Source organism: Sciurus vulgaris (assembly GCF_902686455.1).
Source record: "Sciurus vulgaris genome assembly, chromosome: 4".
In the NCBI taxonomy this organism is placed as follows: domain Eukaryota; kingdom Metazoa; phylum Chordata; class Mammalia; order Rodentia; family Sciuridae; genus Sciurus; species Sciurus vulgaris.
This window is the reverse complement of record NC_136464.1, coordinates 138,911,846-138,938,112: the sequence shown is the minus strand read 5'-3', so window position 1 is coordinate 138,938,112 and position 26,267 is coordinate 138,911,846. Positions and strand designations below refer to the sequence as shown.

The window sequence follows — 26,267 nt, the reverse complement described above, 5'->3', positions numbered from 1 at the left end:
TATAAAGAACTAGGAGAGGAGCTGGGGAGATAGCTCAGTCAGTAGAGTGCTTGCCTTGTAAGCACAAAGCCCTGGATTCGATCCCCAGCACCCCAAAAAAAAAAAAAGAACTAGGAGAGAAGTTCAGTTTCTCAACATAAAGAAATGATACATGTTTAAGAAGCGGGAAATCTTAACTGTCCCAACTGATCATTACACATTGTGTGTTTGTGTATTTTCCATATGGAATTCTCACATTACATCCCATAAATATGTAATTTAATATCAACAAAATGAATGAGATTTCCATTTTATCATAATTTCTTTTACTAAAATTTGAAGATTAAATAACTCATGATTTAGAAATTAAAATTTTTTGTTTTCTTTAAACTTTCTGAAAATGTCATCAAGATTTAACATCACACACACTTATCAGAGGCATATTTCTGGACCACACCCAAGACTGACAGAATCAGAAACTTTGATTTCATATAATCCATGTTTAACAAGCCCACTAGTTAATTATGATACACAGTCAAAAGTCTGAGAACCACTGATAAAAATGTTACAAATATTTTTACTAGAAAACAAAATTAAAGGTAATATCTTTTCCTGGAAGGGTTATACACACCTGTAAGCCCGGCAGCTCAAGAAGCTGAAGCAGGAGGATGGAAAGTTCAAAGCCAGCCTCAGAAATTTGGTGAGGCCCTAAGCAACTTAGCAAGATGCTCAAAATACAACACATACACACACACTCACACACACACACACAAGAACTGGGGATGGGGCTGTGGTTAAATACCCCTGGGCTCAATCCCTTTACAAAAAACAAAAAAAGGTAATATATTTTAACCCACCATAATCACAACACCAATCTTACTTAGAACAAAGATAACTTAAAAAACTTTTTCCAAGCATAGAAATGTAATACCCAAATTGTTCAAACTTTAGAAACTATTATTTTTTTGTGAACTTATAATGCCATCTACTGGCAGTTTGCAAAAACTGCACCTAGAACAGGTTTTAAAAAGATTATACCTTTGAGTATTTTTGGAATAAAACATACTGTTAACGTTGGTTTTAATAATTAAAAAATACAACATTGTAAATAACAAAATTTGAGGAAGAAATCAAAACATATATTGAAGTGACACAGAATCCTTCATAAAGAAATATAAACACTACTAAATAAAACAGGTATCAGTTTCAGAACCTCAAAAGATAATTAAGAAAAAAAAAAATCAAGATAATAGGAAGTTCATGTAAAATCCAAATAAAAAACCTGAGTGCTGAACTTCTTGGTCACAGACACATTTCTCAAATCTCAAAATTACAGTCATTTCTAATCTAATAATTAAACAATGTAGCTTTCCAATTAATTTCCTATGAACAGGAGGAGTTTTACTCAAGTATAAGAATCCACCTTCATTCAAGTATTCTTACCATGTATAACTTAATTAGGTAGTATATAATATGGAAAAAATGATTATGTAATGGCTATTCTTGAAAATAGCAATTTGCTTCCAAAAAAGCCAATCTACTTAAGTTAGATCATCTAGGACCACAAGAAGAACTTGAAGCTTCAAAATGGAAAATTAAATAATACCCCTGTTATGATCTGGATCTTAAAAGTTCCTTGAAAGCTCATGTCTTGAGGGCTTGATCTCCAGCTAATGGTGCAGCTGGGAGGTAGTGGGAGCTTCAAGAGGTAGGGCATAGTTGAAGGAAGTTAGGTCACTGGGGGTGTGTCCTTGAAGTTTATACTGGGATCCCCATTCCTTCCTCTCTTTCCACACTGGTTGCCTTGACATGGGCAGCTTTGCTCTACCATGTACTCCCCAGCCATGATGTTTAGCTCTGCCACATGCCCAAGCAAACATGCATGGAAACTTCTGAAATCATGAGCCAAACCAAATCTATCTTTTGTTTATCTCAGCTTTTTTGTGAAAGCAACAGAAAACTAACACAATTCTCCAAATATTTACAAACTGAAATGCTTCCCAAATTCAACCACATTCCCTTAATTGAAATATTTTCTTCTAACAGGTATATGTGATTATAGAACTAAAGAAGCTTTATCCCTATTAAACTCTTACCTGGGAAAATATTTTGACTATTATAGATCATTTCCTAAAATACGGCTCTTGAGCAACTTTTTTCTTTCATGGTGTGTGTAATAATGAGGAATGAACCCAGGGGCACTCTACACTGAGCTACAACCCTTTTAATTTTTTAATTTTGAGAAACAGTCTAAGTTGCCCAGGCTGGTCTCAAACTTGTGATCATCCTGCTTCAGCCTCCCAAAATGCTGGGATACCACTGTGCCCAGCCAGCTTTCCTTACATAAGCATTAAAAGACTTCCCGTATTAACCTTAGAGACAAAGTCCCACAAAATCTTATCTGAGTCACATTTTTTTATATCACAAATACGAATTACAAGTTTAAAATATATACTGCAACATGAAGGCCACTAAAACTATCCTTTCTTTCTTCTTACCCAAATTAGAAAACTAAGTACCAAATTGTTGGGTTTATTTCTGCTTAATGATCCATTAGTAGTGATAAAATTTTTGGCTTTAAAGGGGCTAGTTACAGGGGTAATCTATTCAAGAACAATGAGAATAAAGTAAAAGTAACTACTTTCAGAAATGAGGTGTGAGGGCTGAGGGTGGTGACAGAGGAAGGGAATTACCATTTCTTGAACATTTTTGAATCAAGCACTTTAATATCATTTAATTGAAACACCCATCAACCCTTTATTATCTTTCCCAATTTTACAATTCAATAGAGTAAGTGATAGAGTCAGAGTTCAAAACCAGATGTGATTCCAAAGCAAGGCTCTTTGCACTATGCCAGAATTTCTCTGACAGTGATGCAATATGGTGGAATACAAGATGATTATCATCTCACTAACTGCTATGTTGTATATACGGTTTGAGTGTGTCCCCCAAGACTTCGTGTAACAATAAATTATACTAATCACTGACCTGATTTTAAACATTTTATTACTCACAATTACTGCTAATTTATAAATTATAAGTCAAAGCTAAATAAACTGAAAAGAGGTTTAACTAAAAATCTTTTCTTTATCCAACAGGAACTTTAAAAAATTCCAACTGAAGAGCCCCAGGTATAGCTCAGTGGTAGAGGTCTTGTACACGAAGCCCTGAGTTCAATTCTCAGCACCGCAAAAACAAAACAAAAACCCTGACTACAAAAGAGACTAAAATTTTAGACCACAGTAAATAAGAAACAATGCTTGATATAAAAGCATAACTTGTCTTCTATTAACTTTTAATTATCTTTCCAATTTACAACCAAGATTAAAGTTCCTGTTTTCTAATTTAAAGAGTGGAAAAGTACTCTTTTTATTGAAGAACTAACCAGAAATGTATTTATTAAATGTAGCTTATTAGTTAAAATTAGTCATTTGTACTCTGTTGGTCAAATGGTATTTTACTGTCACATTAGTATCCAAAGCTCTAACTTTAAAAGTACACATTACAAACTGATATCATACTATAATACATAATCATATTATAAAATAATAGAAAATGAATCATGGAACAAACAGATTTCTAGTAATAATATGTCAAACTTAAAATCCCATTCGAATACCCATTCGAGCTGGAGTTGTGGCTCAGTGGTGGAGCACTTGCCTAGCATGTGCGAGGCACTGGGTTCAATCCTCAGCACAACATCTAAATAAATAAATTAAATTAAGGTTCATCAACAATTAATTAAAAAAAGTATATTCATTAAAAAAACCTTTATACTCTTAGTTTTTATAAAGCTCGTACTTTCTCAGAATTTCAGATTGACATTTCCTTTGATATTACTTATACTATATACACAGAATTTCAGTATATGTATTATTAGACTAAAAAGTGAATAACATTACTAGAATAGAGAAAAAAATTATAGCGTACTACACAGAAATCATCCTATAATAATTTAGTAAAAATACATTAGAAAAACTGAATACCAAATTTTACCTTTTCTGTATTATAGTATAAAGATTTCAAAGTAGTAAACAAGGGTGGGCATCCTTTACTGAAGTTCGCCCTCAGGAACTTATCCATTAGTTCTCTAAATTTTTCACCTAAAAATAAAACATACTTTGTTACATTTGATTGATGTGATCAACTCTTAAACTGCTTTTACAAATAAAAATAAAGCTTCCTCAGAAACAATGTTCCCCTGTCCAATTTTAATAAATATTTTTAGTTGTAGGTGAATACAATACCTTTATTTTATTTGTATGTGGTGCTGAGGATTGAACCCAGAACCTCACTCGTACTAGGCGAGTGCTCTACCACTGAGCCACAACCTAGCCCCTCCCCCATCCAATTTTAAAGCACCAAAAGTCAGCGTTATTTTTGTTATGTCGAAACCCTAACATTGATACTTTACTTGGCAACTTTATTTTCCCTAGATCTAGGTTCAAAATAATCAAGGAATACTTCAAAGATGAGTAAACAAAACACGCAGTTTTAAGTAAAGAATAAATGCAACCCACTAACCATCCTAAATATAACCACAATAGCAAGTATCTTTTCTGAGTAGCTTCTCTGTGTAGCATAGACTGTTTACTGTCTACAGCTCAAAAACCTGCAGACATAATCTAAAGCATTCTGCAGCAGACTACTATAACCAGAACAACATTCAAATAGAAGCCAAAATTCTTTCTAAACACTAAAGTATTTACATATGTTTTCCCAAATCACCTGGTGATTAGCTTCAACATTTATCCATTCCATAATCATGTTTCAAGCACCTTTCAGGTACAGGTAATACAGCAATGATTTAAAAAAAATTTTTTTAATTGTGCCTTTATAGAACTTATTCCAGCATGAGACTGACAATAAAACGACAATAAATGTATGTTTAGACTGAGTTCTGGGGCATTCTAACATTAAAATTAAAATAAATATCCATTTGCAACATTAATCACCCTAATTATTGATAAACCCTATCAAAAAATTTTGGTGTCACTGTTTGAAAATATTGGAAGAATTTTAATTATAAATACAAAGATATTTAAAAAAGACATGATCAATAAATATACAATGACATGGATTTACCCAATCATTTAAAAACAATGTTGTGCATGTATCATGAACAATCTAAAATTAAAAGTATTCAAAAAAATATCCTAAGTTTCCTTAGAAATTACAATACTGTACAACAAAATCCAACAACCTGCAGCAGTTATTTTGTTATTTTGTTGAATTTGACTGAATAAAACATGCATACCCAGTAAAATTAGATGCCATAAAAATGTTTAAAACATTAATCCTATTATAAAGATTATTTTCAGGGCTGGGGAGATAGCTCAGTTGGTAGAGTACTTCACTTGTAAGTACAAGGCCCTGGGTTCAATCCCCAGCACCACAAAAAAAAAAAAAAAAAAAAAAAAAAAGAAAGATTATTTTCAGATAACTTCTACTTTTTTAATTTTTACAGACTGCACTGATTTATTATACACAAATGGGGTACAACTTTTTGTTTCTATGGTTGGACATGATGTAGATGATGTAGATTCACACCATTCATGTAATCATACAGGTACACAGGGTAATGATGTCTGTCTCATTCCATCATCTTTCATACCCCCTCCCCTTCTCCCCTCCCATTTCCCTCTATGTAATCTAAAGTTCCTCCATTTTTCTCTTACCCTCCATCCCCCCATTATGTATCATCTTCCACTTATCAGGGAAAACATTCAGCCTTTGTTTTTTGGGGATTGGCTTATTTCACTTAGCATGATATTCTCCAATGCCATCCATTTACCTGCAAAGGCCATAATTTTATTCTTCTATATGGTTGAACAACTTCTACTCTTGTTAGATACACACAAGGTACTAGTCTTTTAAAACCACAAATTGTCAAGACAATACAAACCTTTCACTAAGCTAAGTCTACATCATCACTTTTTTAAAAACCAAGAGTAGTTTCAGAGATCAAATCTTTCCAGGACTACTTCTAGTATAAAGAAGTTAACAATATTATGGTAAACAGTACATAATGCTGTGGCTTAGAAGAATGTGTTTTTCTTTCCTTATTTTGTGTATGATGAACAAATAATTTGTCCACTAAAACCTCAGTTTATATTCTGTGAAATATCTTCTTTTTTAATGTGTAAGAAAAATCTATCCCCTAAAACAAATTATCTCCTTTCTTCCTAGTTATTCTGTAATAATTATTTAGTACCTCCATAGTTTATACTGTAGAGAACAGATCATTAACCATTACATGTTTGTTTATCATTACAGTTCACGCAACAGGTGATCTGACTGCACAGGTACTATGTTTAATTCTATAGATTTGTAGCACAGACCCACATTAAAACTGATGCCCCCAAAACCACTGCCCAATTAGTATAAACAGCAAAATCAGACTGTATGATTCACGGGAAATTTATTCTAAATAATGAAGCAAAATTTAATGAATATCCTATGTTTAAAACTCTGGATCATCACTTTCCCTCTTTCCACTCCCTCAGCCACTGAATAATAATAGAACATGATGAATTAAACTAGCTATTTTGAGAAGTGGCTTTATCCTTGCATTACTTTCACAGCATTTCATACTGTCCAGTATAGGAGAATTTCCCAGGATTTGTGGCTATGTTTACTGTTTAAAAGTGAAAAGCCCTATTCAAAACTTTCACCTTAACCAGGCACGTGCAGTTCCAGAACCTAATAAGCTGATATCTGATACTCACTTAAGCCTAGGAGTTCAAGTCCAGTCTACGAAACAAAACTAGACACAATCTCAAAAACCAAAAACAAAAAATTTTTAACCATTCGTTCTCAAGTTCCAAGTCTTTCTTGAAAAAAATCTTACTGCTTCTTGTTGCCTTTGGTAATGTCAAAATGCCTTTCTTACTATGCATAAAAATATTTCTACATAGGCAAAAAAATTCATGAAATACCCAGTTTTTGCACAGATACAACTACATATTTGCATAATTATATCTACATCTATGTATCTTTGTACATGTAGATTTACCAGAGCTTTGTAAGTGTGTATATTGTCAGAACCTCATAGTGATGCTCATGCTGAAAGACACGCCACCAGACCCCTTTAACTAAATCTAAATCTTATAAAATCTCCCTTTAACGTTTCAAAAAGAAAATGTCTCAGAGGGTCCATAGTGGTTTCACTTTAACCTAAACAGCACTTTATAAGTAACATTTGGTTCTAGGCTCTTTATAAATAAAAATATATTTCCTACTATGTAATGCCATTTACTGAGAGCTCTTAGCAAACTTCACTGACATGGAAATTAATCTATGCAGTATAAATCTGAAGCCTGTGTTTCAAATAGGAATCATGCTTCTTTGTTTTAATTTTCCTAAATGAGGGATCTTTTTCTTAAGAGGCACATGAAAGTATTTTCAAGTTCCTAAGAGAATATTAAGAATAATAAAAGGAGAAGCCAGATTCAAAAGGTCACATAAATTATAATTCCATTTACACAGAATGTCCAAAACAGACAAATCCACAGGTACAGAAAGTACATTAGTTATTGCCAGAGGATGAGGGGGTATGACAGCAACTCTTAATGGGCAAGGGGCTTCTTTTGCAGTGATGAAAACTTCTGAAACCACACAGTGATGATGGTCGTATCATCCTATGAATATGTTAAAGCAGTTAGTTATATATTTTGAAAAGGTGAATTTTATGACATATGAGTAATATTTCAAAAAGCTATTATTTAAAAAGGAAGAAGAAAGGGAAAGGGAGGACAAGATATAAAAATGCGAGCCTAAGCAACTTCCATGAAAAAATTAGGGAAACACTTCTGTCTCCACTGTATGTTCCCATCTCAGAAATTCACATGAATATGTTAAAAGCTCTGAGCAGTCCTATAGAAACCTCACTACTGATTTGAGTCAGTTACCCAAACTTACTTAACTGAAGAATATCCCAGCACACCAATAACCTCCCCAGGGCTACCAACACCCACTTGGACTCAATGTTCCCTGGAAAACATTAGGGAAATCTGCTTTCAGTATTCTACAAAACCAAAACACAAAGGGGGGGACCAGATGAGTACTATTCATCATCTAAGGAAATGTACCAGTGGAAAAATGAAGATTTTTTTAATAACTTCTATTTCCTACCTAATCCAATGCATTTTTAAGAGGTATTTCAGATACTTGCTGATTAGACAAATTTTTTTTAAATTTCCATGAATCTTTTGATAAAAACAAAATTATAACCCAATTAAATAAATATCTACTGTAAATGGTAGGTAATAGGTAGAAAATATACTCTACCTACTCCCAACACCCCAAAACAGTGACTTTTAAAAGTTGTATTATCTTTCTAGAGTCCAATTTGTACCAAAAATCAAAAAGCCAAAAGAAGTCTCCATAATTCATAACCTACAGTGCTTACATAAAAACAAAGACTTTAACAAAAGCACAATCTTTTAAATAAAATCATCAACAAAGATGAGCTAATATACCCTCTACCTCCCATATGGTCCAAAAGTAAATGCAAGTCCAACGATATGCAATATCTTAGTTCAAGATCATGAATATATACCATTGTGAGATAGAAGCAAGTCATAGACTACATATGATAGTACTCCAATTCACATAAAATACAAAATCAATTCACATGAAATACAATATCCTTGTACCACATATCATAGTACTCCAATTCACGTAAAGTATAAAATCCTTGTTTTTTTAAAAATATCTTCTTTAGTTGTAGATGGACACAATACCTTTATTTTATTTAATTTTTATGTGCTGCTGAGGATCAAGCCCAGTGCCTCACACGTGCTAGGCAAGCACTCTACCACTGAGCTACAACTGTAGCCCCAATATCCTTGTTTTTAAGGATCTAAAATACATGGGAGTTCTATAAATAACACGACAATTATTGTCATGAAAATAAGCAAAATTCAGGAGAGTGGGTTAACTGTGAAAAGAGAAATCTTCAAAAGAATGGTGATAACCCTATCTTAGACACAGGTGGACACAAAGAGCTTACAACTCTTTCTTTGAATATATGATTATCTAAAAAGATAGAAAACTTCAAACCTTTACCACTTAAACCACAATATCACATACATAATTTATCATCAATTCTAGGGGATTTCATGTATCTTCTAGACATGGTGTTTTAAGTCACCTAAGAAAAAGTTTTGTATAGATAACTTCTGATACTTAAACATGTAGCTACATACTGAAGTATAACATCCTTAACATATGCATAATAAAATTCGTAACTGATTGCTCCCACTCACAAGATTGATATAAACTATATATCAGAAGAAGTTTTTCAAATACAAATGGTGTTGAACATTTTGACAAGTAATTATTAGTGTTACAAAAGATATCCTAATATTACCTGGGATGATATTCAAAGGTAATCTTCTTGGTGATATTGCTCTGGGATGCTGCTTACTAATTTCTTCATAAATCTGAAGCCTCTCTTCCAAAGTGCCTATCAGTAAATATGTGAGAGATTCACTGCAACACAACTCTTACGTATGATAAAATACTTAACAAACTTTTAAAATAATGTTATAAAAGTACATTATCAATATTACACCTGCTCTCAAGAATGATACTTAAAACTTTATGGTGCTGAAACACTATAATCAGTAAATCACCATTTTAAATGCAATCTCTAGAGAAATCTTGTTTCACCACAATCGATTAACCTATTATCTACTACAAATCACATAACATTCAAATCATACAAAGATAAGTGGTACTGCTGTTATATTCTTTAGCACCTAACCATGAAAAAGAAAGCCTTTACAATACTTCCTTTAAAATATATCGTAGGCAAAAACACTCTAAACCAATGAAGCCTAAATACATCTCCCTAAAGGTAACTAACAACTACTGATTAGGCATTAAAAACAAAAAGTTTTGGGATCACAGTCATGAACGTTTTATACTTTAAAAGATGAAGTAAATTTCCGTGGTTCCTTTGACACTTAAAATCTTCAATGAAACTCCATCATAAAGAACCCCATTATTCAGAAAAGTAGCAACCATTTCTCTCTGATGTAAAATATACTTCTAAGAGAAACTGTGTATTTGCTCTCAAGAACCATCTAATTTTACAGTACCACATAGAAAAACTATATATAAACTGTGTATTATTCTGCAACATCAATATCCAGAGTAAGACCTCAGTGTCTTTTATTATCCTAAAATAATATTCTGCATAATTTACAAAGGAAGATTATTTTACATAAGCAATAAGACAACTTACAGAATCTTAAGAAAAAGCAAACAAACTTCTTTTAAAACTGTAAAATCTTAATCCAGACCACAGAAATGTAAAAATGAACCTTGGTGCTAACAAATAAATATTCTCACAGTAAAGGAAGTGTTTAGGATCAAGAAAAACACCTCACTTTAACAGATAACGTTTAACTTTGTGTAGACTCACTCCTTCCCACAGGAATATGTTTTGAAGTTCCAATGTGGTAGGATTTTTAAAAGTGGAATAACTGAACAATAATTTTTTACATTCTGTTAATAATTTGGTGATTTCACAAAATATTAGGGACCCATATACTAAAATTTACAATAAAGCTTATTGGGTATATTTTCTTAAAAAGTAGTTGTCATGTTTATTCCTAATCTTAGAGAACTATAAGCCGTATTTTTTAAAAAATTTCTCCACTATTCCTGACACAAATCTTATAAATGTAGTTAAATTAAGAAAATGAGACCATTTCAATGCCCTACTTGAAGTCATAAATTGGGGCTCCAGAACTCACCATGGGGGAGAAAAGGTCTTAAGGAACCAAAAAAGATGAAGAAGTGTAATCAGTTTTGTGATCAATACATTTTCTAGTAACCAAAGATCTTCATATATGAAACAGTGTGCATGTATCTTACTGATTTACTTTTTCATTAATTACCATGTCAGGAACTAGTAGTAAAAAGAAAAACCATAGGCATTTCATATTTCCAACCTTCAGACATATAACTTTAACCCAGACTATAGATCTAATATTTTAATTCTAATAATTTCTCTGAAAACAACTATTAAAGGAAATAAAGCTTCATAATTATTTCAGACATGTATTTATCTATATACAAATATGATTTTAGGAATTTTAACCACTCCTAGCAATATTTAATTCTGAAAATATTAGGATAAATTTGGAGTAGCACTCTAATTTCTGAAAAGGTTCAAAGCTATCTAATTTCAAAAGATGTGTAACATTCTGCTCTAACACAAATTGGCTTAGTTTGAAATTAAGAGAATTGGGGGGTGGGGGTGGTACCATACTGAGGATTGAACCAGGAATGTTTTACTACTGCCCTACATTTCTAGTCCTTTTTTTTATGTTGAGACAGGGTCTAAGTTGCTGAAGCTAGCTTCAAACTTGTGAACCTCCGGCCTTTGCCTCCAGGGTCACTGAGATAACCAGCATGTACTATTGGACCTGGCTAAGAGAATACTTTCATACTCTTGGCAAGATTTCTTTGGCCCAATTCTCAAATTTAAAGGTGAAGGGTAACAAACCTCTAATGATTTTAAAGTATTAAATAATTATGACTTTTCCCAGAAAGGGAATGCTCATTTTCTTTTCCATCCCTCTAGTTAGTATTAATTAGTAATATTTTAATGGGTCAAAGAACCTAACATTTTCTATAAGCATTATCATTTGAGTGTAAATATTTGAATTAATTTTTATCTCCACATTTAACCTATAATTTTAATAAATGGGAAAACAATGCTAATATTACAATAATTTATCTTTAAGTATTACTATCACTTTACATTTTATTATACTTCAAACACTAGTTAGAAGGCAGAAGAGAAAAATCATCACATACTAGGTTGTAGAGCTTTTTCCAAACCTTCGTAATAACACCAATTTTCTGCATTCCGATCAATCAAGTTTTTGAATACTTCACTGGCTTCTTTTAATCTTCCCAATTTCAACAGTATTTCTCCTAAAATTAAATTTAAAGTCATATTCATTTTACTTAAACATTAAATATTTTTCTGATGCCATTTTCTAAGCATTCACTATTAGTGAATAGATGTTTATGAAAGATAAAACTCTATATGTCTACCCTTGGAGCATGTTGCAGTTTATATTAACTGAACACAGATTAATTCACAGTTTGCCTTCAAAAATGATCCTTCATTTACACATTCTACCATACTAACATTCACTTTTGGCTCCTCCAACTGGTAAATATACATGTTGGATATTAAATTGTTAGTAGAAAAAATCTTGGCAACACACATATTTTGGTATATGCTTTAAATGAAGATCCTCTAACACAGCGAAATTAGGTTGGCAAATACTTCTCATGAAATATGCCTACCTTCACACTGCAAGATTTAAATGTATCTTTCCTGTTCAGTTCATGTGTTAAACAATTCTTAGTTTCCTTCCTAGGTCACTAAAATTGGAAATGTTAACTTAGCAAAATTATACCACACTCCATTCGTTGCAACAAACCACGTAAGCCATGTTCATGTGCAGTCACCTCTAAGGTTCAAATCTTTTGACTAAGTCACAAAAACTGGATGTGGACATGGGAAATGGAAAGCACACCTGATCCAAGATGAAAGAAAGATTCTTAAAAATGAATACACCTCAAATTCCTGCCTCCAACAGTTTCCATTCCCAATTTCAAACACTGAAATGTCTATAATAATACTGTTTTAGCTTTCACTATGTTGAAGGAGGCAGCATATTATGTACTAATATATACATATATAGATAACAGTAATAGTAAATATATATCATTCAAGCTCCAGAATAAGCCTATACTAGGAAAAAATATCATTTTCACAAGTACTGGCTTTGTGACCTTGAGCAAGTAGTTTTAGCCCCAGTGGAAAATGGATATACATAAGTGTTTCTTACTTAAAAAATTATTAACATGCCCATTTCTCCAATTATTTTCTGGTCAGCCCAATTAATACTCTGCTTACCCTAGACCTAATAGAAAACAGCATATGTTTTATTTCTAAAAAGAACTGTTTTCTGCTACCTCCATGAAGCAGAGGTTATTACTAGAGGAATGTACCAGACAAGTGACTTTTAAAATTTTTTAAAGGATCACAATAAGCTAATGATTATAAAAGATATAAATGTGTAAATATTGTGGTTCATAAAGTTCATTGAAAAATTAAAACTAATACCATAACCTATCTCTGTAAGTCATACAGAAAACTACCTATATATTCCAGATTATCAGCCCTCAAATTATCTACCCTAATATATGAATGAGTGTGGCTATGAGTAATTTGTCAAAGTTTTAGATTCTTAATGATCTCATTATGTCATATTTACTTTTTATACGTTCCCTATTAATGCTATAGGAGAGAGACAGAACAGCAACCTGTGAATGTTATGATTTAATCATGACATAGCAATAACATATCAGAAAAAAAAAATAGTTCTTTTTCTTTGTTCCTGTCGACTGCAGATAATGGAATAAGAGATCAGAATATTCATTTATCCACATTTTACCAAGAGTTTGAAAAACAGTACTATCATCAATACTAGTACTAGTATTAATCACAATAAAAACTAAATCAGTCATGTGCTGTATATTAACAAGAGGAGAGAGTACACCACTTAAAAATAGGGGGTCAAGGGCTGGGGATGTAGTTCAGTTAGTAGAGTGCTTGCTTTGCTTGCACAAAGCCCTGGGTTCAATCTCCAGCACCACAAAAAAAAAAACAAAAACAAACAAACAAAAAAAAACCCTAATTAATTAATTTTTAAAAGGGTGATAAAAAAATGAAGAACTTTTAAATGAATATAACTAAGTCAAAGAAACCAATCTAGAAAAGCTACATAATATATGATTCAAACTATAAAATAAAGCAAAAACTATGGAGAAGTAAAATGACCAGTGGGTGTCAGGGATTAGGGGAGAAGGAAATGAACAGGAGAGGCACAAAGGAATTTTAGGGCAATGAAAGCACTCTGTATGATACCATAATGGTAAATACATGTCATTAAACATTTGTCAAAACCCATACAAAGTGGGTGGGAGAAGCTCTGTAGGGACAGGGGATAAATGGGAACCCTCTATACCATCAGTTCAGTTTTGCTGTAAATCTAAAAATGTTCTGAAAAATAAAGTCTATTCTTTTTCATGATGTTGAGTGAGTAAACCCAACACCAAAAAAATCTACTTTTTATTCCCTTTCTTAAGTAAGAGCTCTGGAATCAGAAAAAAATGTGCTGATGTATTTGGAAACGTTCTACCACTTAACTTTGGGCAAGTCCTTAATCTCTCAAAGCTTCAGTTTCCTCAACTATAAAATGGGAAAAATAAATAATACCCACCACAAACATGCTAAAATATTAAAGGAAATAAAGCACTTTAAGTAATACCATAGCCTGAAACACAGAAAGAAAGAAAAAACAAAAAGTATGAGTTATGAGCTATTACTTTTAGCAGGTTTTAGAGATGCTGCAACTGTATGAAATTTAGTAGGACATTCTATTTAAAACAGCACTGCTCAAGAATGGGTAACAAAGCTTGTGAAAACCTTTATAAGACCCTTTGTTGATGAACAATGTTAAAACTATTCATAGGGATCATGCTTTCACAATCAGCCTACAATGAAAATAAATGACTCTTACCTTAATGATAAGCCCAGTGTCATCATTTATTTTTCTCAGAGTATTTTACTATATCCAGATATGCATATTTTATATGAAGGCAGTATAACATACTGCTTAAGAGAATGAAATCTAGACCCAAATTCAACACTACCCACCTTACCAAGCACTATGATTTGAGCAAGTCATTTAAATCACATTTTATCAATATTTAAAAAATAGTATTGTCATCAATATTAGCATTAATACTAATCACAATAAAACTAAATGATTCAAGGGCTATACATTAGCAAGCAAGAGCAGGGTATAACAGTTAAAAGTAAGGAGTCATGTTCTTTAATACCCCTCATCTCTAAAATGTATCAATAATGACATCATATGGCTGATATGAGGATTAAATTACTTAATAGTCGCTTAATAATAAGATGTTTAGAATATTACCTAACATATAACAAGTGTTATTTAAGAGTTAGGACAGAATAAAATATGTTTTTTATTCTTTTCTTTATTGAGGCCATTAAGAAAAGAAAAACCAAATTAACTCACCCTTAATTTCTTCCACTAAAAGTTTATCACATATTTGCTTCTCATGTGTTTCTATATGTTCCAAAGATTCCTGGAACAGATCTGCTTCTCTCATCACTTGATTCTGATATAGTATCAGTTCACTATATTCATAGTCTATTTTGTTGGGAGGGACCTAAAAGAAAACAACTAAATTATCTTAATTTGTATAATTACATGAAGTAATTACAGATGTTTAATTAAATTGTTTTCTTAGAATCATTTGTACAGACTTTAAAAAGCAACTCACAAGCAGTTACAAATAAGTGATTAAGAGCATAGATAATACAGTCTTTAAAATAAATAAAGGTGTGGGACTTCTGTCTATGATCAAGTGGTCAGCAAACCCCATACTCAAGTATAAAAATGACTCAAATCCTACGGAATCTACCAAAAAATTTACAAGAACCAATGAAGGAGTTTAGAAGTCACAAAATAAAAGGTCAATATACAAAAATCAATTGTATTTCCTAATACTAGCAATGAACAACCCAATAATTATATTAAAACAGCTCAATCCACAATAGCATCAAAAAGAACAAAATATTTAGAAATAAATATAAGAAATAAAGTCTAAATACTGAAAACGGTGTGTGTCAAGAAAAATTAAAGATCTAAAAAATGGAGACACATTCTATTCCACGATCATGAATCAGAACACTTAATATTGTCAGGATGGCAACTCTCTCTAAATTCATCTTTAAATTCAATGCAATCTCTATCAAAATCTCAGCAAGTTTTTTTCACAGATATCAACAAGCTGATCCGAAATTCATATGAAAATGCAAAGAACATTTTAGATTGCCAAACAATCTCAGTAAAGAATAAAGTCAAAAGGACAAAATATTAAACATGTAAATACAGTAATATTAAAATATTCAACATATTCAAAAATATTAAACATGTAAATTACAGTAATGAAAACAGTGTGGCACTGGTATAAGGACATACAAAACATAAAAGAACACAAGATCCAAAAATAAACTCTCATATTCCTGTCAACTAATTTTCCCCAAGGCAATACAATGGGCAACAGGTAGTCTTTTTAAGGAATAATGTTGGGACAATTAAATATCCACATACAAAAACTACCTCCCCACACCTAAATGACATGCACAAAATTAACTCAAAATGGATCAGAGACCTAAATATGAGTGCTAAGAAAGAGTGCTAAAAAGAATTTTAGAACTAGAGAAAATCTTTCTGACTACATACATAAAAGAAAACACTGGGCTTTATCAATATTTAAGACTTTTCCTTTATAAAACACATTATTAATATCATGAAAGAACAAGTTACAGACCAGAAGAAAATATCTTCTAATGATGTATTTGACAAGAAACTGTATTCAGAGTATGTAAGGAATTCATACAAGTCAACTATAAGACAAACAACCCAATTTTTAAAAAAAATGTGTATTGACACTTCAAAAAAATACAAATGGCAAATAAGATCGCAAATAAAAGTGTTCAATATCATTAGTCATCACAGAAATGCAGATTAAAACAAAGACACTATTACATACTAAAATGCCTTCATCAAAAATTGAACAATAAAATGTTGGGGATATAAGTAAACTGAAATCTTCATATACTGATGTTGGGAAAAATCCCAAGACTCCAAAAAGACATAAATTGACAATTTGTTATAGTTATTGACAATGTGCTATAGTTATATAAGAACTATCCTCAGGGATCACTGGATAAAAGGTACTATTTTTGCAAATTCCAAAATGAAAAAATTTTTAAAAAAAACTATAGAGTATAAGAATTTATTGTTATAAAACATATTAAATGTTATTAAACTTTTGACAACATAAAAGCAAATCAGAGATAAAAGAAGCTGGGAGACAGGCAAGAAGCACAAATGAAGGATACATGCCTCAGTATCCTCAAGTTACAATGTGGAGAACCAAGAGATACTGCAAATAGTTCCTGGCATCAGTCACAGAGATGTAAATATAGTCCCTAATGGATTAAAGATAACTACTTAAAGAATCAATATGTTCATATAACTATACAAATAATTACATGAAAACAGAGAAGAGATGATAAGGTGATAAAAGAGAGCTATATCCTAATCTAGCAAAACAAAATCTGGAAAATAATGTTGAAAATAGGAATGGAGATATAAAGGACTATAAATGAGCTTTGTACTGAGAATTACTTAGTAGGTGAAAAGAGAAAAATCATCCTAGCAGGTAAATTTAGCCTCACTATCATTCCAAACACACACACACACACACACACACAACCACCCCACCCCTTACTTTTAGAGTAATTTGCCAAAAGTAAAGGTTTTCTTCAGGAAAATACAAAGAGAATGACAACTTCACTCTTCCGTAAAAGCAATTCAAAGAACTGGAAAAACCTGCCTGAATCAATTTTTTAACAACTCTGGAAATTAATCAAAAGCCCAGTATCAACAGTGAGCTTTGTAGCATTTTAACATAACATAGTCATATTCCATGTTCTCTTACGGTAAATAGCATTGTATTCCCAAAGCAATTTGGCAGCCACTAGAGAGAAAAGAGGTCTTTCAAAGCCTAGTCTCCAAAGAATCATAATTAACTAACAAATCTAGTGATTCCCTAAAAGACCACACATTTAGAGCTTGACCAGAGCAAAAAGCCTGGGGAAGAGGGAAGGTGTTTCCTATTTTCAACAATTACGAATAAGTGTTTCACCTTTACAGTACCTGAAGCAATGAATAACAGACAAGAAAAAGATGGCATCCAAAAAGCTTCAAGGACAAGCCTGGAAATGAAATGTACATAGGGGCTTTAAAGAGTCTAAAATATATGAGAATCTATATACACACATAGGGTGTGTATATGCTTAGGAAAGATCTGAGAAGTCCTGAAATGCTCACACCTCTTCCTGATCTTTAGATTCTGCACAAGCAGGAAGTAAAAGCCAAGGGCAATGTAAACTCCCTGGGTTGAGTGTTGAAAGGAATGCCCCAACAAAACCACGGAGAAAAATCAACAAAAGTACAAGTTACTTCTTTGACAAGATCAATAAAATCAACAAACCTTAGCTAGAATGACCAAGAAAAACAGAGAGAAGACTAATTACTAAAATAAGGAATGAAAAATAGGATGTTACCACTATGAAATATATATGCTATGAAAACTGCCTGGTAACAAATTAGATACTTAGATAAGATGGACTAAATTCCAGAAAAATAGCCACCAAAATTGATTCAAGAAATAAAAAAATATAAGTAGAACCACAGCAAGTAAAGAATAAGTAATCAATTAACTTCCCAAAAAGAAAAGGTCAGAACCAGATAGCATCACAGGTGAATTCTACCAAATGTTTATGAAAGAATTAACAACAATCTTTCACAAACACATTCAAAAAATAAAACAGGAGGGAACAACACTTCCCAACTCATCCCATGAGGCCAGCATTACACTAATACCAAAACCAGACAGTCATCAAAAGAAAACTATAGACCAGTATCCCTTGCCTTAATATCCTTTAACCTTGTTACTAGTCAAGATAACACAAAAGAAAAATGAGAAAAAAATTCAATCCCACAAGACTGGTAAAAACTAATAAAGCTGACACCCAGTGTCAATAAGATGCAGGGAAACAAAAACCATAAAATACTGTTAGTGGGCATTTAAATTAGTAAAGCTGGCCAGAGAGATGGCATACCCCCTTAATCCCAGCGACAGGGAGATGGCACACCCTCTTAATCCCAGCTACAGGGAGGCTGAGCCAGGAGCCTCAGCAACTTAACAAGACCCTATCTCAAAATAAAAATAAAAAGGGCTAGGGATGTAACTCAATGGTAAAGCGCTCCCAGGATAGCAAAATAATAGAGCTACTTCAGAGTGTGACAATACATGGTCTAGCAAAGATGAAGATATACAGAGAGCTACAACTCTCCAATTCGAACTTAAGATTTACACACAAATATGGCCAATGGAACAGTAGATGAAGATATTCACTACAGCACTATTTATATAATGGAATACCAAACAGTAATTAAAAATAGATAAACTAGCCCTACATGTATTAACATGTCTTTAAAAATGTTGGATGAAAAAAACTGCATCATTTATATACATTTTAAACACAAAAAATAGGTTTTATCTTTTATAGATTTATATATAAAATAAACATGATATACAACAATTTCAGAATAGTGGTTACCATTAGAGAGGCACATGAAAGGAATTTAGCTCTTTCTGCAACTTTTTTTTTTTTAATAAAATCTGGAGCAATTATGGAAAATGTTAACATTTCTCTGATGATACACAGTATATGCCTTTGTATTTTTCTATTTTACATATAAACATATTAGAATATGTTTACATATATAAAACAAAAAAATGTGACTCTGTGTGTGTGTGTGTGTGTGTGTGTGTGTGTGTATGTATGCTTTGGGAGGTGGGACGTTGGGGATCAAACACAGGATTTTGAGCACACTAAGCAAGCACTCAACCACTGAGCTACAAATATATCAGTAACAATTTCACAACTATTTTCAATTTATGTATTTTCTTTAGCCATTTGAATACTGTTGACATTATAGAATAAGACGTTTTTCTATTATTTACTTTGTTTTAAGAATTTTACACTTAAAAATTTTCCAACTATGTCAGGAAATTTTTCAAGTTTTTCCACAGGTTTCAAATTTGGGAGCAGGGCAATTTAAAAGTCTCTTTTTCAGTCTATGAAGGTATGAAAATATATTACAATGAAACTCTTACTTGCTGAGTTTGCCTAAATTCTTCCAATAGTTTTAGTGCCATATCATAATCTTTCAGCAAATGGTATGCAATGGCATATCCAATCCAGGAAGCACGTTGTGTTGGGCGCAACTGAAGAAGCTGATATCTTGTCTCCTTTAAAAAAAAAATTTGTTGTTGTTTTAGCTCTTTTTAACCTGCTCTAAAACGTTTATATTTCATCAGAGCTTTAAGAAAAGAATCTAATACTATTAACCCCTTTCTAATGAAGTCAATCAACAAATACCAGTTCCAGGATAACAAAAAATACTTTTTATGCTTATTTAAATTACTCATGTTCCTATATTAATTATATTAATACCCTGTAATATTTATTGTAAAGCTGTCACTGAAAACTTGTCTTTGGGGACCATTCCTTTGGGATGCCTTGTAAATTACCTTTATATAATGAAACTGTTCTCTGATAAAACACTTTGCAGGAAAAACCAAGGTAGTTTATTATATTAGATAGTTTTAAGACATATGAAATTACAGTGTATATACATTGTTGAAATTGATTCCAGAAATAGGATGGAAAAAGCCAGGGGAACAATCACCAACTGGACTCTGATAGCAGAAATATGCCCAATGCCTCTGTAATACAGCTCGGCTCCTATACAATTTAGGGACAAAACACCAGAAATTCCTTCAGGGTTGTCTCAGAAGAGGTATCTTGACTAGCAGAAATTCAGTCTCCCTACACAAACCCATCATTCCAAGCTCATCTCTCCAAATTTTAGGCAAAAGCCACTACTTAAGGAGCAGGTCAAATGAAGAACACAAACTGCAAGGGAACAGGGAAAAAGTCACATTTAGTTTTCACAACTCTGTTGTTACATGGTTGAAAAGAATGCCAAGTTGAGTCTAACCACACTATATGACACAGGGATCTCCTTTAGATCCTTTATTTAAAAAAGAAATTTGACAAAACTCCTCAGTACCTGCCCTCCTTGAGTCTGGTTCCCTTTAGCATGACATTAAGTTGTATCATTCTATCCCTTATTTTTACTGTTACTTCTCTGTTACTCCCATTCCTTAAGTCTGACTCAGTTTTCTTCTCTCTGCCAACCTGCCATTAGCCTGGGAAAATGCAATATTAATGTGGGTCACCTATCCAATAACCTATTATTCTATTTCCAAGATTTCCTTATCTTCAGTGATCTCCTCTACCCTGCTTCAAGGACACACTTCCACAACCACACCCTAAACCTTCATATGCCACCCAGAAATCATAAATCCACATATTAGATTCTAACCACAGTTCCTATCCTGCCAACACTCTCACTTGGTGACATTCCTATCTTTGTTCTTTAATACCACTAAAGTTCCACAGGTCTATTGCTTTCACCACCACCTCTTTTTTAACTTATTTCACAATAGCTCTCTTTTTATTATTTCACAATTCAGTTTAACAGCCACTGTCTTGCCAATATTCTTAAATTCTATGCCTTATTCCTAAAGATAACTGATTTAATTCCCATCACACCCAGGTTATGCACAGCTGAAGAAAAACACACCTACACACACACCTTGAAGAAAGATTCATCATAAGGTCCAACAGAATCCTTGCAACTGCTGCAAAAATCTGGGTGAAGGGCATAAGAATTATATGGCAGTAAGAGGGCAAAAGAAAGAAGTATGTGACTGTATTTAAAAAGAACTGTTAAAAGTTGTTGGTTCCTTCATACAAGAAAGTGAGAATTTCATTCCGGACATACTGATATGGATAGGATACTAAGTGGATACACCTGGGGAGAGTCCAGTAGAGTTGAAGATGCTCTGGAGAGCCCTGAACTACAGAAAGACTGACTTATGGTAATCCTTCTCATGTTATTTTATATTTACTAACCTGTAATAAAGCTAATTACTCTATATATTTAATTTCAATGATAAAAGTTGAATGGCAAACTCACAAAGAATCTAGTATAGCATTTGCACATGAGAAATTTTTTTAAAAGCATTATATGAATAAATCATTTATCCTTATTTGATGCTCAAGTATGAAACTTCATAACTACTACTGCAGGAAGGTCCCAACTGATTTTCCCCTTCTGTTACAGATTCTAATCAATCAAATTTATACAATATTGGCTTCTGCTCACCACATTCTGAATTCACATCCTTTTAAATTCAATCTGTAGTTTTTTAAAAAATGCACATTTGAGACTAAAGTACTTACTCGGTAACCTTCAAGGTCTCTCATTTGGATCTGCAAGAGAGAGAGATCCCTCAAGATTTGCAAATTATCTTTATCTAACTTGAGGGCATTTCGGTAACACTTAATAGCTTCATCATATTTCTTATCAGAACGCTGCAGGAGCCCATATACATGCCAACCTATTAAGTTAAGGAAGTAGAGACATTCACAGAAACTGGAATATAAAATGTTTTTAAAAAATGATATTTTATCTAAGACTTGTTTCAGAATGATCTGGGGTCCAGAGTGAAGGGAACAATGAGGGTGATAAAGATGAAACCAGATGAAACTTGACTGACAACTGTTAAGTTCTTGAAGCTGTGCTATGGGCACACAGAAGATCACTATTTAATCCTCTCTTCTTTTCTACGTGCTTGAAACTTTCCACAACTTTTTCACTAACTTTAGGAAATTCTTGGCAAAAATTTTTCACATTTTTATACCTCTATTCCCTCACTTTTTTATCCCAGTAGCCTCAAAATTCACTTACACAAAAATCACAACTACCTTTTTTCAAAAAGGCTAATTTTTATTTTATTTATTGCGGGGGCGCCTAGCACATAAAACTCATGCCAGGGAAGTGTGCCTGGCGCATAAAGACCCATGCCAGAGGTTGGTAATCTTCCTCTGGAGGATGATAGCAAGGACTCGTCATAAGTTGGGTGCTGCCAAGGCCTTCCCTGGAAGACGATAACAAGGACTTGTCGTAAGTTGAGTAAAGCTGGAGCCCCTTCCTCAGAGTGTTAATCTCTCTTCCTTTTTTGTTTTTCACCAGAACTCACAATATCACGCGGATTAATCATGTTTAATAAAGTTCTTCGGTTGAAGGATGATGGGAACACAAACAGTTCATATGAGTCAACTCAATTCCAGTAAAATAAAGTTCATTGGTTTACACAAAGCACTAATATTCCTATAGGGAATGGTGGACATTCTGAAGCAATATGTCTTGTGATGCTTTTGTTAACTTTTACAAGACTCCCAGACATCTAGTTGCATATAAGTGATTCTCTTAGCTTCAGTGATCAACATATTTATTACATCTGGTTTCTTCTGCAAAGTAATGAGCCTCCCACAGAAATACATTATATTTAGTTCAAAAGAAAAGTTTTAGTTCTTTTAGATAAAGATTTTTTACTCTGAAGACAATAACTTGGTTCTTAATAGTATAATATGATTTAACATAGCACAGACATGTAATTATAGTCATGAAAAATTAATAACAAATTACTAGAAGTTATAATTAATCTTAGCAGTAAGAAATCAAATAAAAGTTAAACTTCAAGGAAAAACAAGTAGTATACAACAACTTGCTTTTGTAAGTTTCGAGTCAAGGATACTTCATTGTGGGAAAATGTCAAGTAAGATAAGATATTACCAGATGGCGCCTGTTGGCTAAATGCCCAAATCCTTCTTCTGTTATCTATGCCCTTGAAAATCCCTCCTTTATTCTTAGTAAGTTTGTAAAGGGTATAAAAATTGCTGGTGAATTCAATAAACTTGTCAGCAACCTAACACTGACCTGAGTCTGTGTGGTTGCTGTCCATCGCCGACGCTGCGCCGCCTAATCTTTTGGGGCTTTTACATTTCAGGCCATCAAGGACCCTTGGACTCTGCTGCTAGGGCTGGTCCCCGGCAATTTATTTATTTGTGGTTTGGGGGATGCCTCACACATGCTAGACATGCACTCTACCCCTGAGTCATGGCCCCAATATGCAATTATCTTTTAAAACAAGTTTACATTCAATGAATTCTAATATATGTAACCATCACTAAGTTCACTTGTGATAATAAAGACCACAAAAATTAAGTTTACTTATCACAAATTAAAGTCTTAACATATCTTGGAGCCAAAAAAAAAAAAAAAAAAAAAAACCCAACTATCATACTTACATGCCCTCTCTCTTCACCCTGGGGTAGGCACTGGGATAGAAAAATAAGTATTTACTATTTTGAAATAACACTAAGCTAAATATGTGAAAACACTAACAAGTCTATTCATGTTCAATACTAGTCAGCTGCTGAATGAATTAAATGTAAAAATTAAGATAAGAGCACTATGTAAGAAGACTGTGAATTAAAATATATATGTGCAAAAGAAATGAAAATCATTTTCAATGATCCATTTTTTAAAAGTACATGTTTTAAATTAACGTATTGGTATACTATCCAAAGAAAACTAGAATTGTAAAGATTCAGTAAAGCAGCCAGGCACTGTGAAACAAGTCTATAATTCCAGCTACTCAGGTGGCTGAAATAAGAATCACATCAAGGCCAGCAAGGACAAATTAGTGAGACCCTGACTCAAATAATAAATAAAAAGGGGTAGGGATATAGCTTAGTGGTGGAGCCACCCTGGATTCCATCCCTAGTACCAAAAAATAAAAATATTTCAGTAAAGTAACAGCTGTATTCCTGTGTCAATAGAAACCAAGCTGAATAACCAATATAGTATCTTTCTTAATATTAAACAAATAAAACTGGGGGGTTGTTTATTGCATGTTTGCTTGCTAGTATTCTTAAATTCTATGCTTTATTCCTAAAGATAACTGATTTAAACTCCTACCACACCCAGGTTATGCACAGCTGAAGAAAAACACACCTACACACACATCTTAAAGAATGGTGCATTATAATATTCAACGGAGTCCTTGCAACTGCTACAAAAATCTAGGTAAAGTGTATAAGCATTTTTATGGCAGCAGAAGGGCAAAGGAGAAATGAAGGATTATTTAAAATAATGAACTATTAAGAGCTGGTGGTTCCTTCTTACAAGAAGGTGAGAATTTCATTCTGGACATACTTATTTTAGTGTACTAGGTGGAGTGAGCACATGGGGATGCATGCTGTGCAGGTGTTCTACTACTGAGTTACACTCACAGTCAAACCTGTTTTAAAAAGTAAACACACACATACACACTTTATAGGGATTCTCTTTAAAATACTTCAATAAACAAACAAGGGGTAGGGAACTGTTGAAACTAGTATTACAACATGTCAATAATTATTAGAGCTAAGTAATAGTTACAAAGACTTCGCTGAATTCTCTTCTATGTAGATTTAAAAGTTTTCAAAGTTTATTTTTATTTTGAATTAGAAAAAAAATCTAGGAAATAAATGAAATTAAACTATGTAACTACTGTAAAAGGATACAGACATGACTCTTGACATCATTACGAAGTCCTTTACGAACAAATTCATACGCTTCTTCTTTTTTTCCTAAACAGTTCAATGTTAATCCTTTCATAGCCAAAGTCTCTGAAAAATAAGGTTAACCTCTATTTACACATGAAATATTCAAATTATTCTCTTAGTACTATTATAACATTTGAAAAATGAAGGGTTAGTACTACCTCAATGCTTACACTATTCATCTTTTTAATCTCAGAACTTTTCTACAAATTTAAAAAGTAAAACTACACTTAAGTATTTTCTTAAAGCTTAATCCAAGTCCTTTTCTAAAACTCCTTAAGCTATAATGAAGTTGCTCAAATGCTTTGTCCTTTTTATGACAATAAAAAAGGTTAAAACTGGGCTGGGGATATGGCTCAGTTGGTAGAGTGCTTGCCTTGCAAGCACAAGGCCCTGGGTTCAGTCCCCAGTACCGCAAAAAAAAAAAAAAAAAAGGTTGAAACCCTACAGAAAAAACTTAACAAAGCAAGCTCTTGATTTCTACTGAATTAAATCTACTATAACCATTCCCCAGCTTTCCCTGAGATCAATTCTAGCCAATCATCACCTAACTTATACCTCACAAAAACAATGAATCCACCTTAATAAAGAGATAGACATAATTTAAATCACTATATTCAATATTGCAACAGAACTTCAACTAATTCTTGGCTAATTAACATCAACTTGCATTTCAAGAGCATACTATCAGACTACAGTAGTGGCAACCTAAAAATATATTAGAAAGTTAATGGAAGATAAAGATGGTTTAGAATGAAATAATTCTCTCAGTAATCCACAAGAAGGAAATTAGACAGACAAGAACAGTGGTTTTTTGGTTTTGTTGTGTTTTTTGCAGTGCTGGGGATTGAACCCAGGGCCCTGAGAACAGTGGTTTTTAAACTGAGCTCTGTAGACTCTGGAATTTTCAAACACAGTGATCCATTAGCCCGGACCCCAATAACCAAATATCTCTCATCTCTCTTACATATTGAACTTTTCCACAGACTCC

General features: G+C 32.8%; 1 protein-coding gene across 10 annotated transcripts in view; it reads right to left on the bottom strand.

Moving 5' to 3' along the window:
* The window catches only part of NAA16 (N-alpha-acetyltransferase 16, NatA auxiliary subunit), a 63,627-nt gene that overhangs the window by 25,554 nt on the left and 11,806 nt on the right, over positions 1-26,267 (bottom strand). For 6 of the 10 annotated variants that reach the window (XR_013763224.1, XM_079136513.1, XM_079136517.1 and 3 more), the window contains exons 3-9: positions 25,238-25,342; positions 22,067-22,224; positions 19,870-20,004; positions 15,126-15,279; positions 11,815-11,934; positions 9,353-9,448; positions 3,976-4,082 (exon numbers count right to left, since the gene is read on the bottom strand). Coding sequence is in view for 9 of the 10 variants with exons in the window: in XM_079136513.1 (XP_078992639.1) it covers positions 3,976-4,082; positions 9,353-9,448; positions 11,815-11,934; positions 15,126-15,279; positions 19,870-20,004; positions 22,067-22,224; positions 25,238-25,342 (875 nt within the window). In the remaining variant the exon portion in view is untranslated. Of the gene's footprint in view, positions 1-3,975; positions 4,083-5,637; positions 5,774-9,352; positions 9,449-11,814; positions 11,935-15,125; positions 15,280-19,869; positions 20,005-22,066; positions 22,225-25,237; positions 25,343-26,267 lie in introns of those variants that run through there. The other 4 variants (XM_079136515.1, XM_079136514.1, XM_079136521.1 and 1 more) reach the window with 3 other exon arrangements.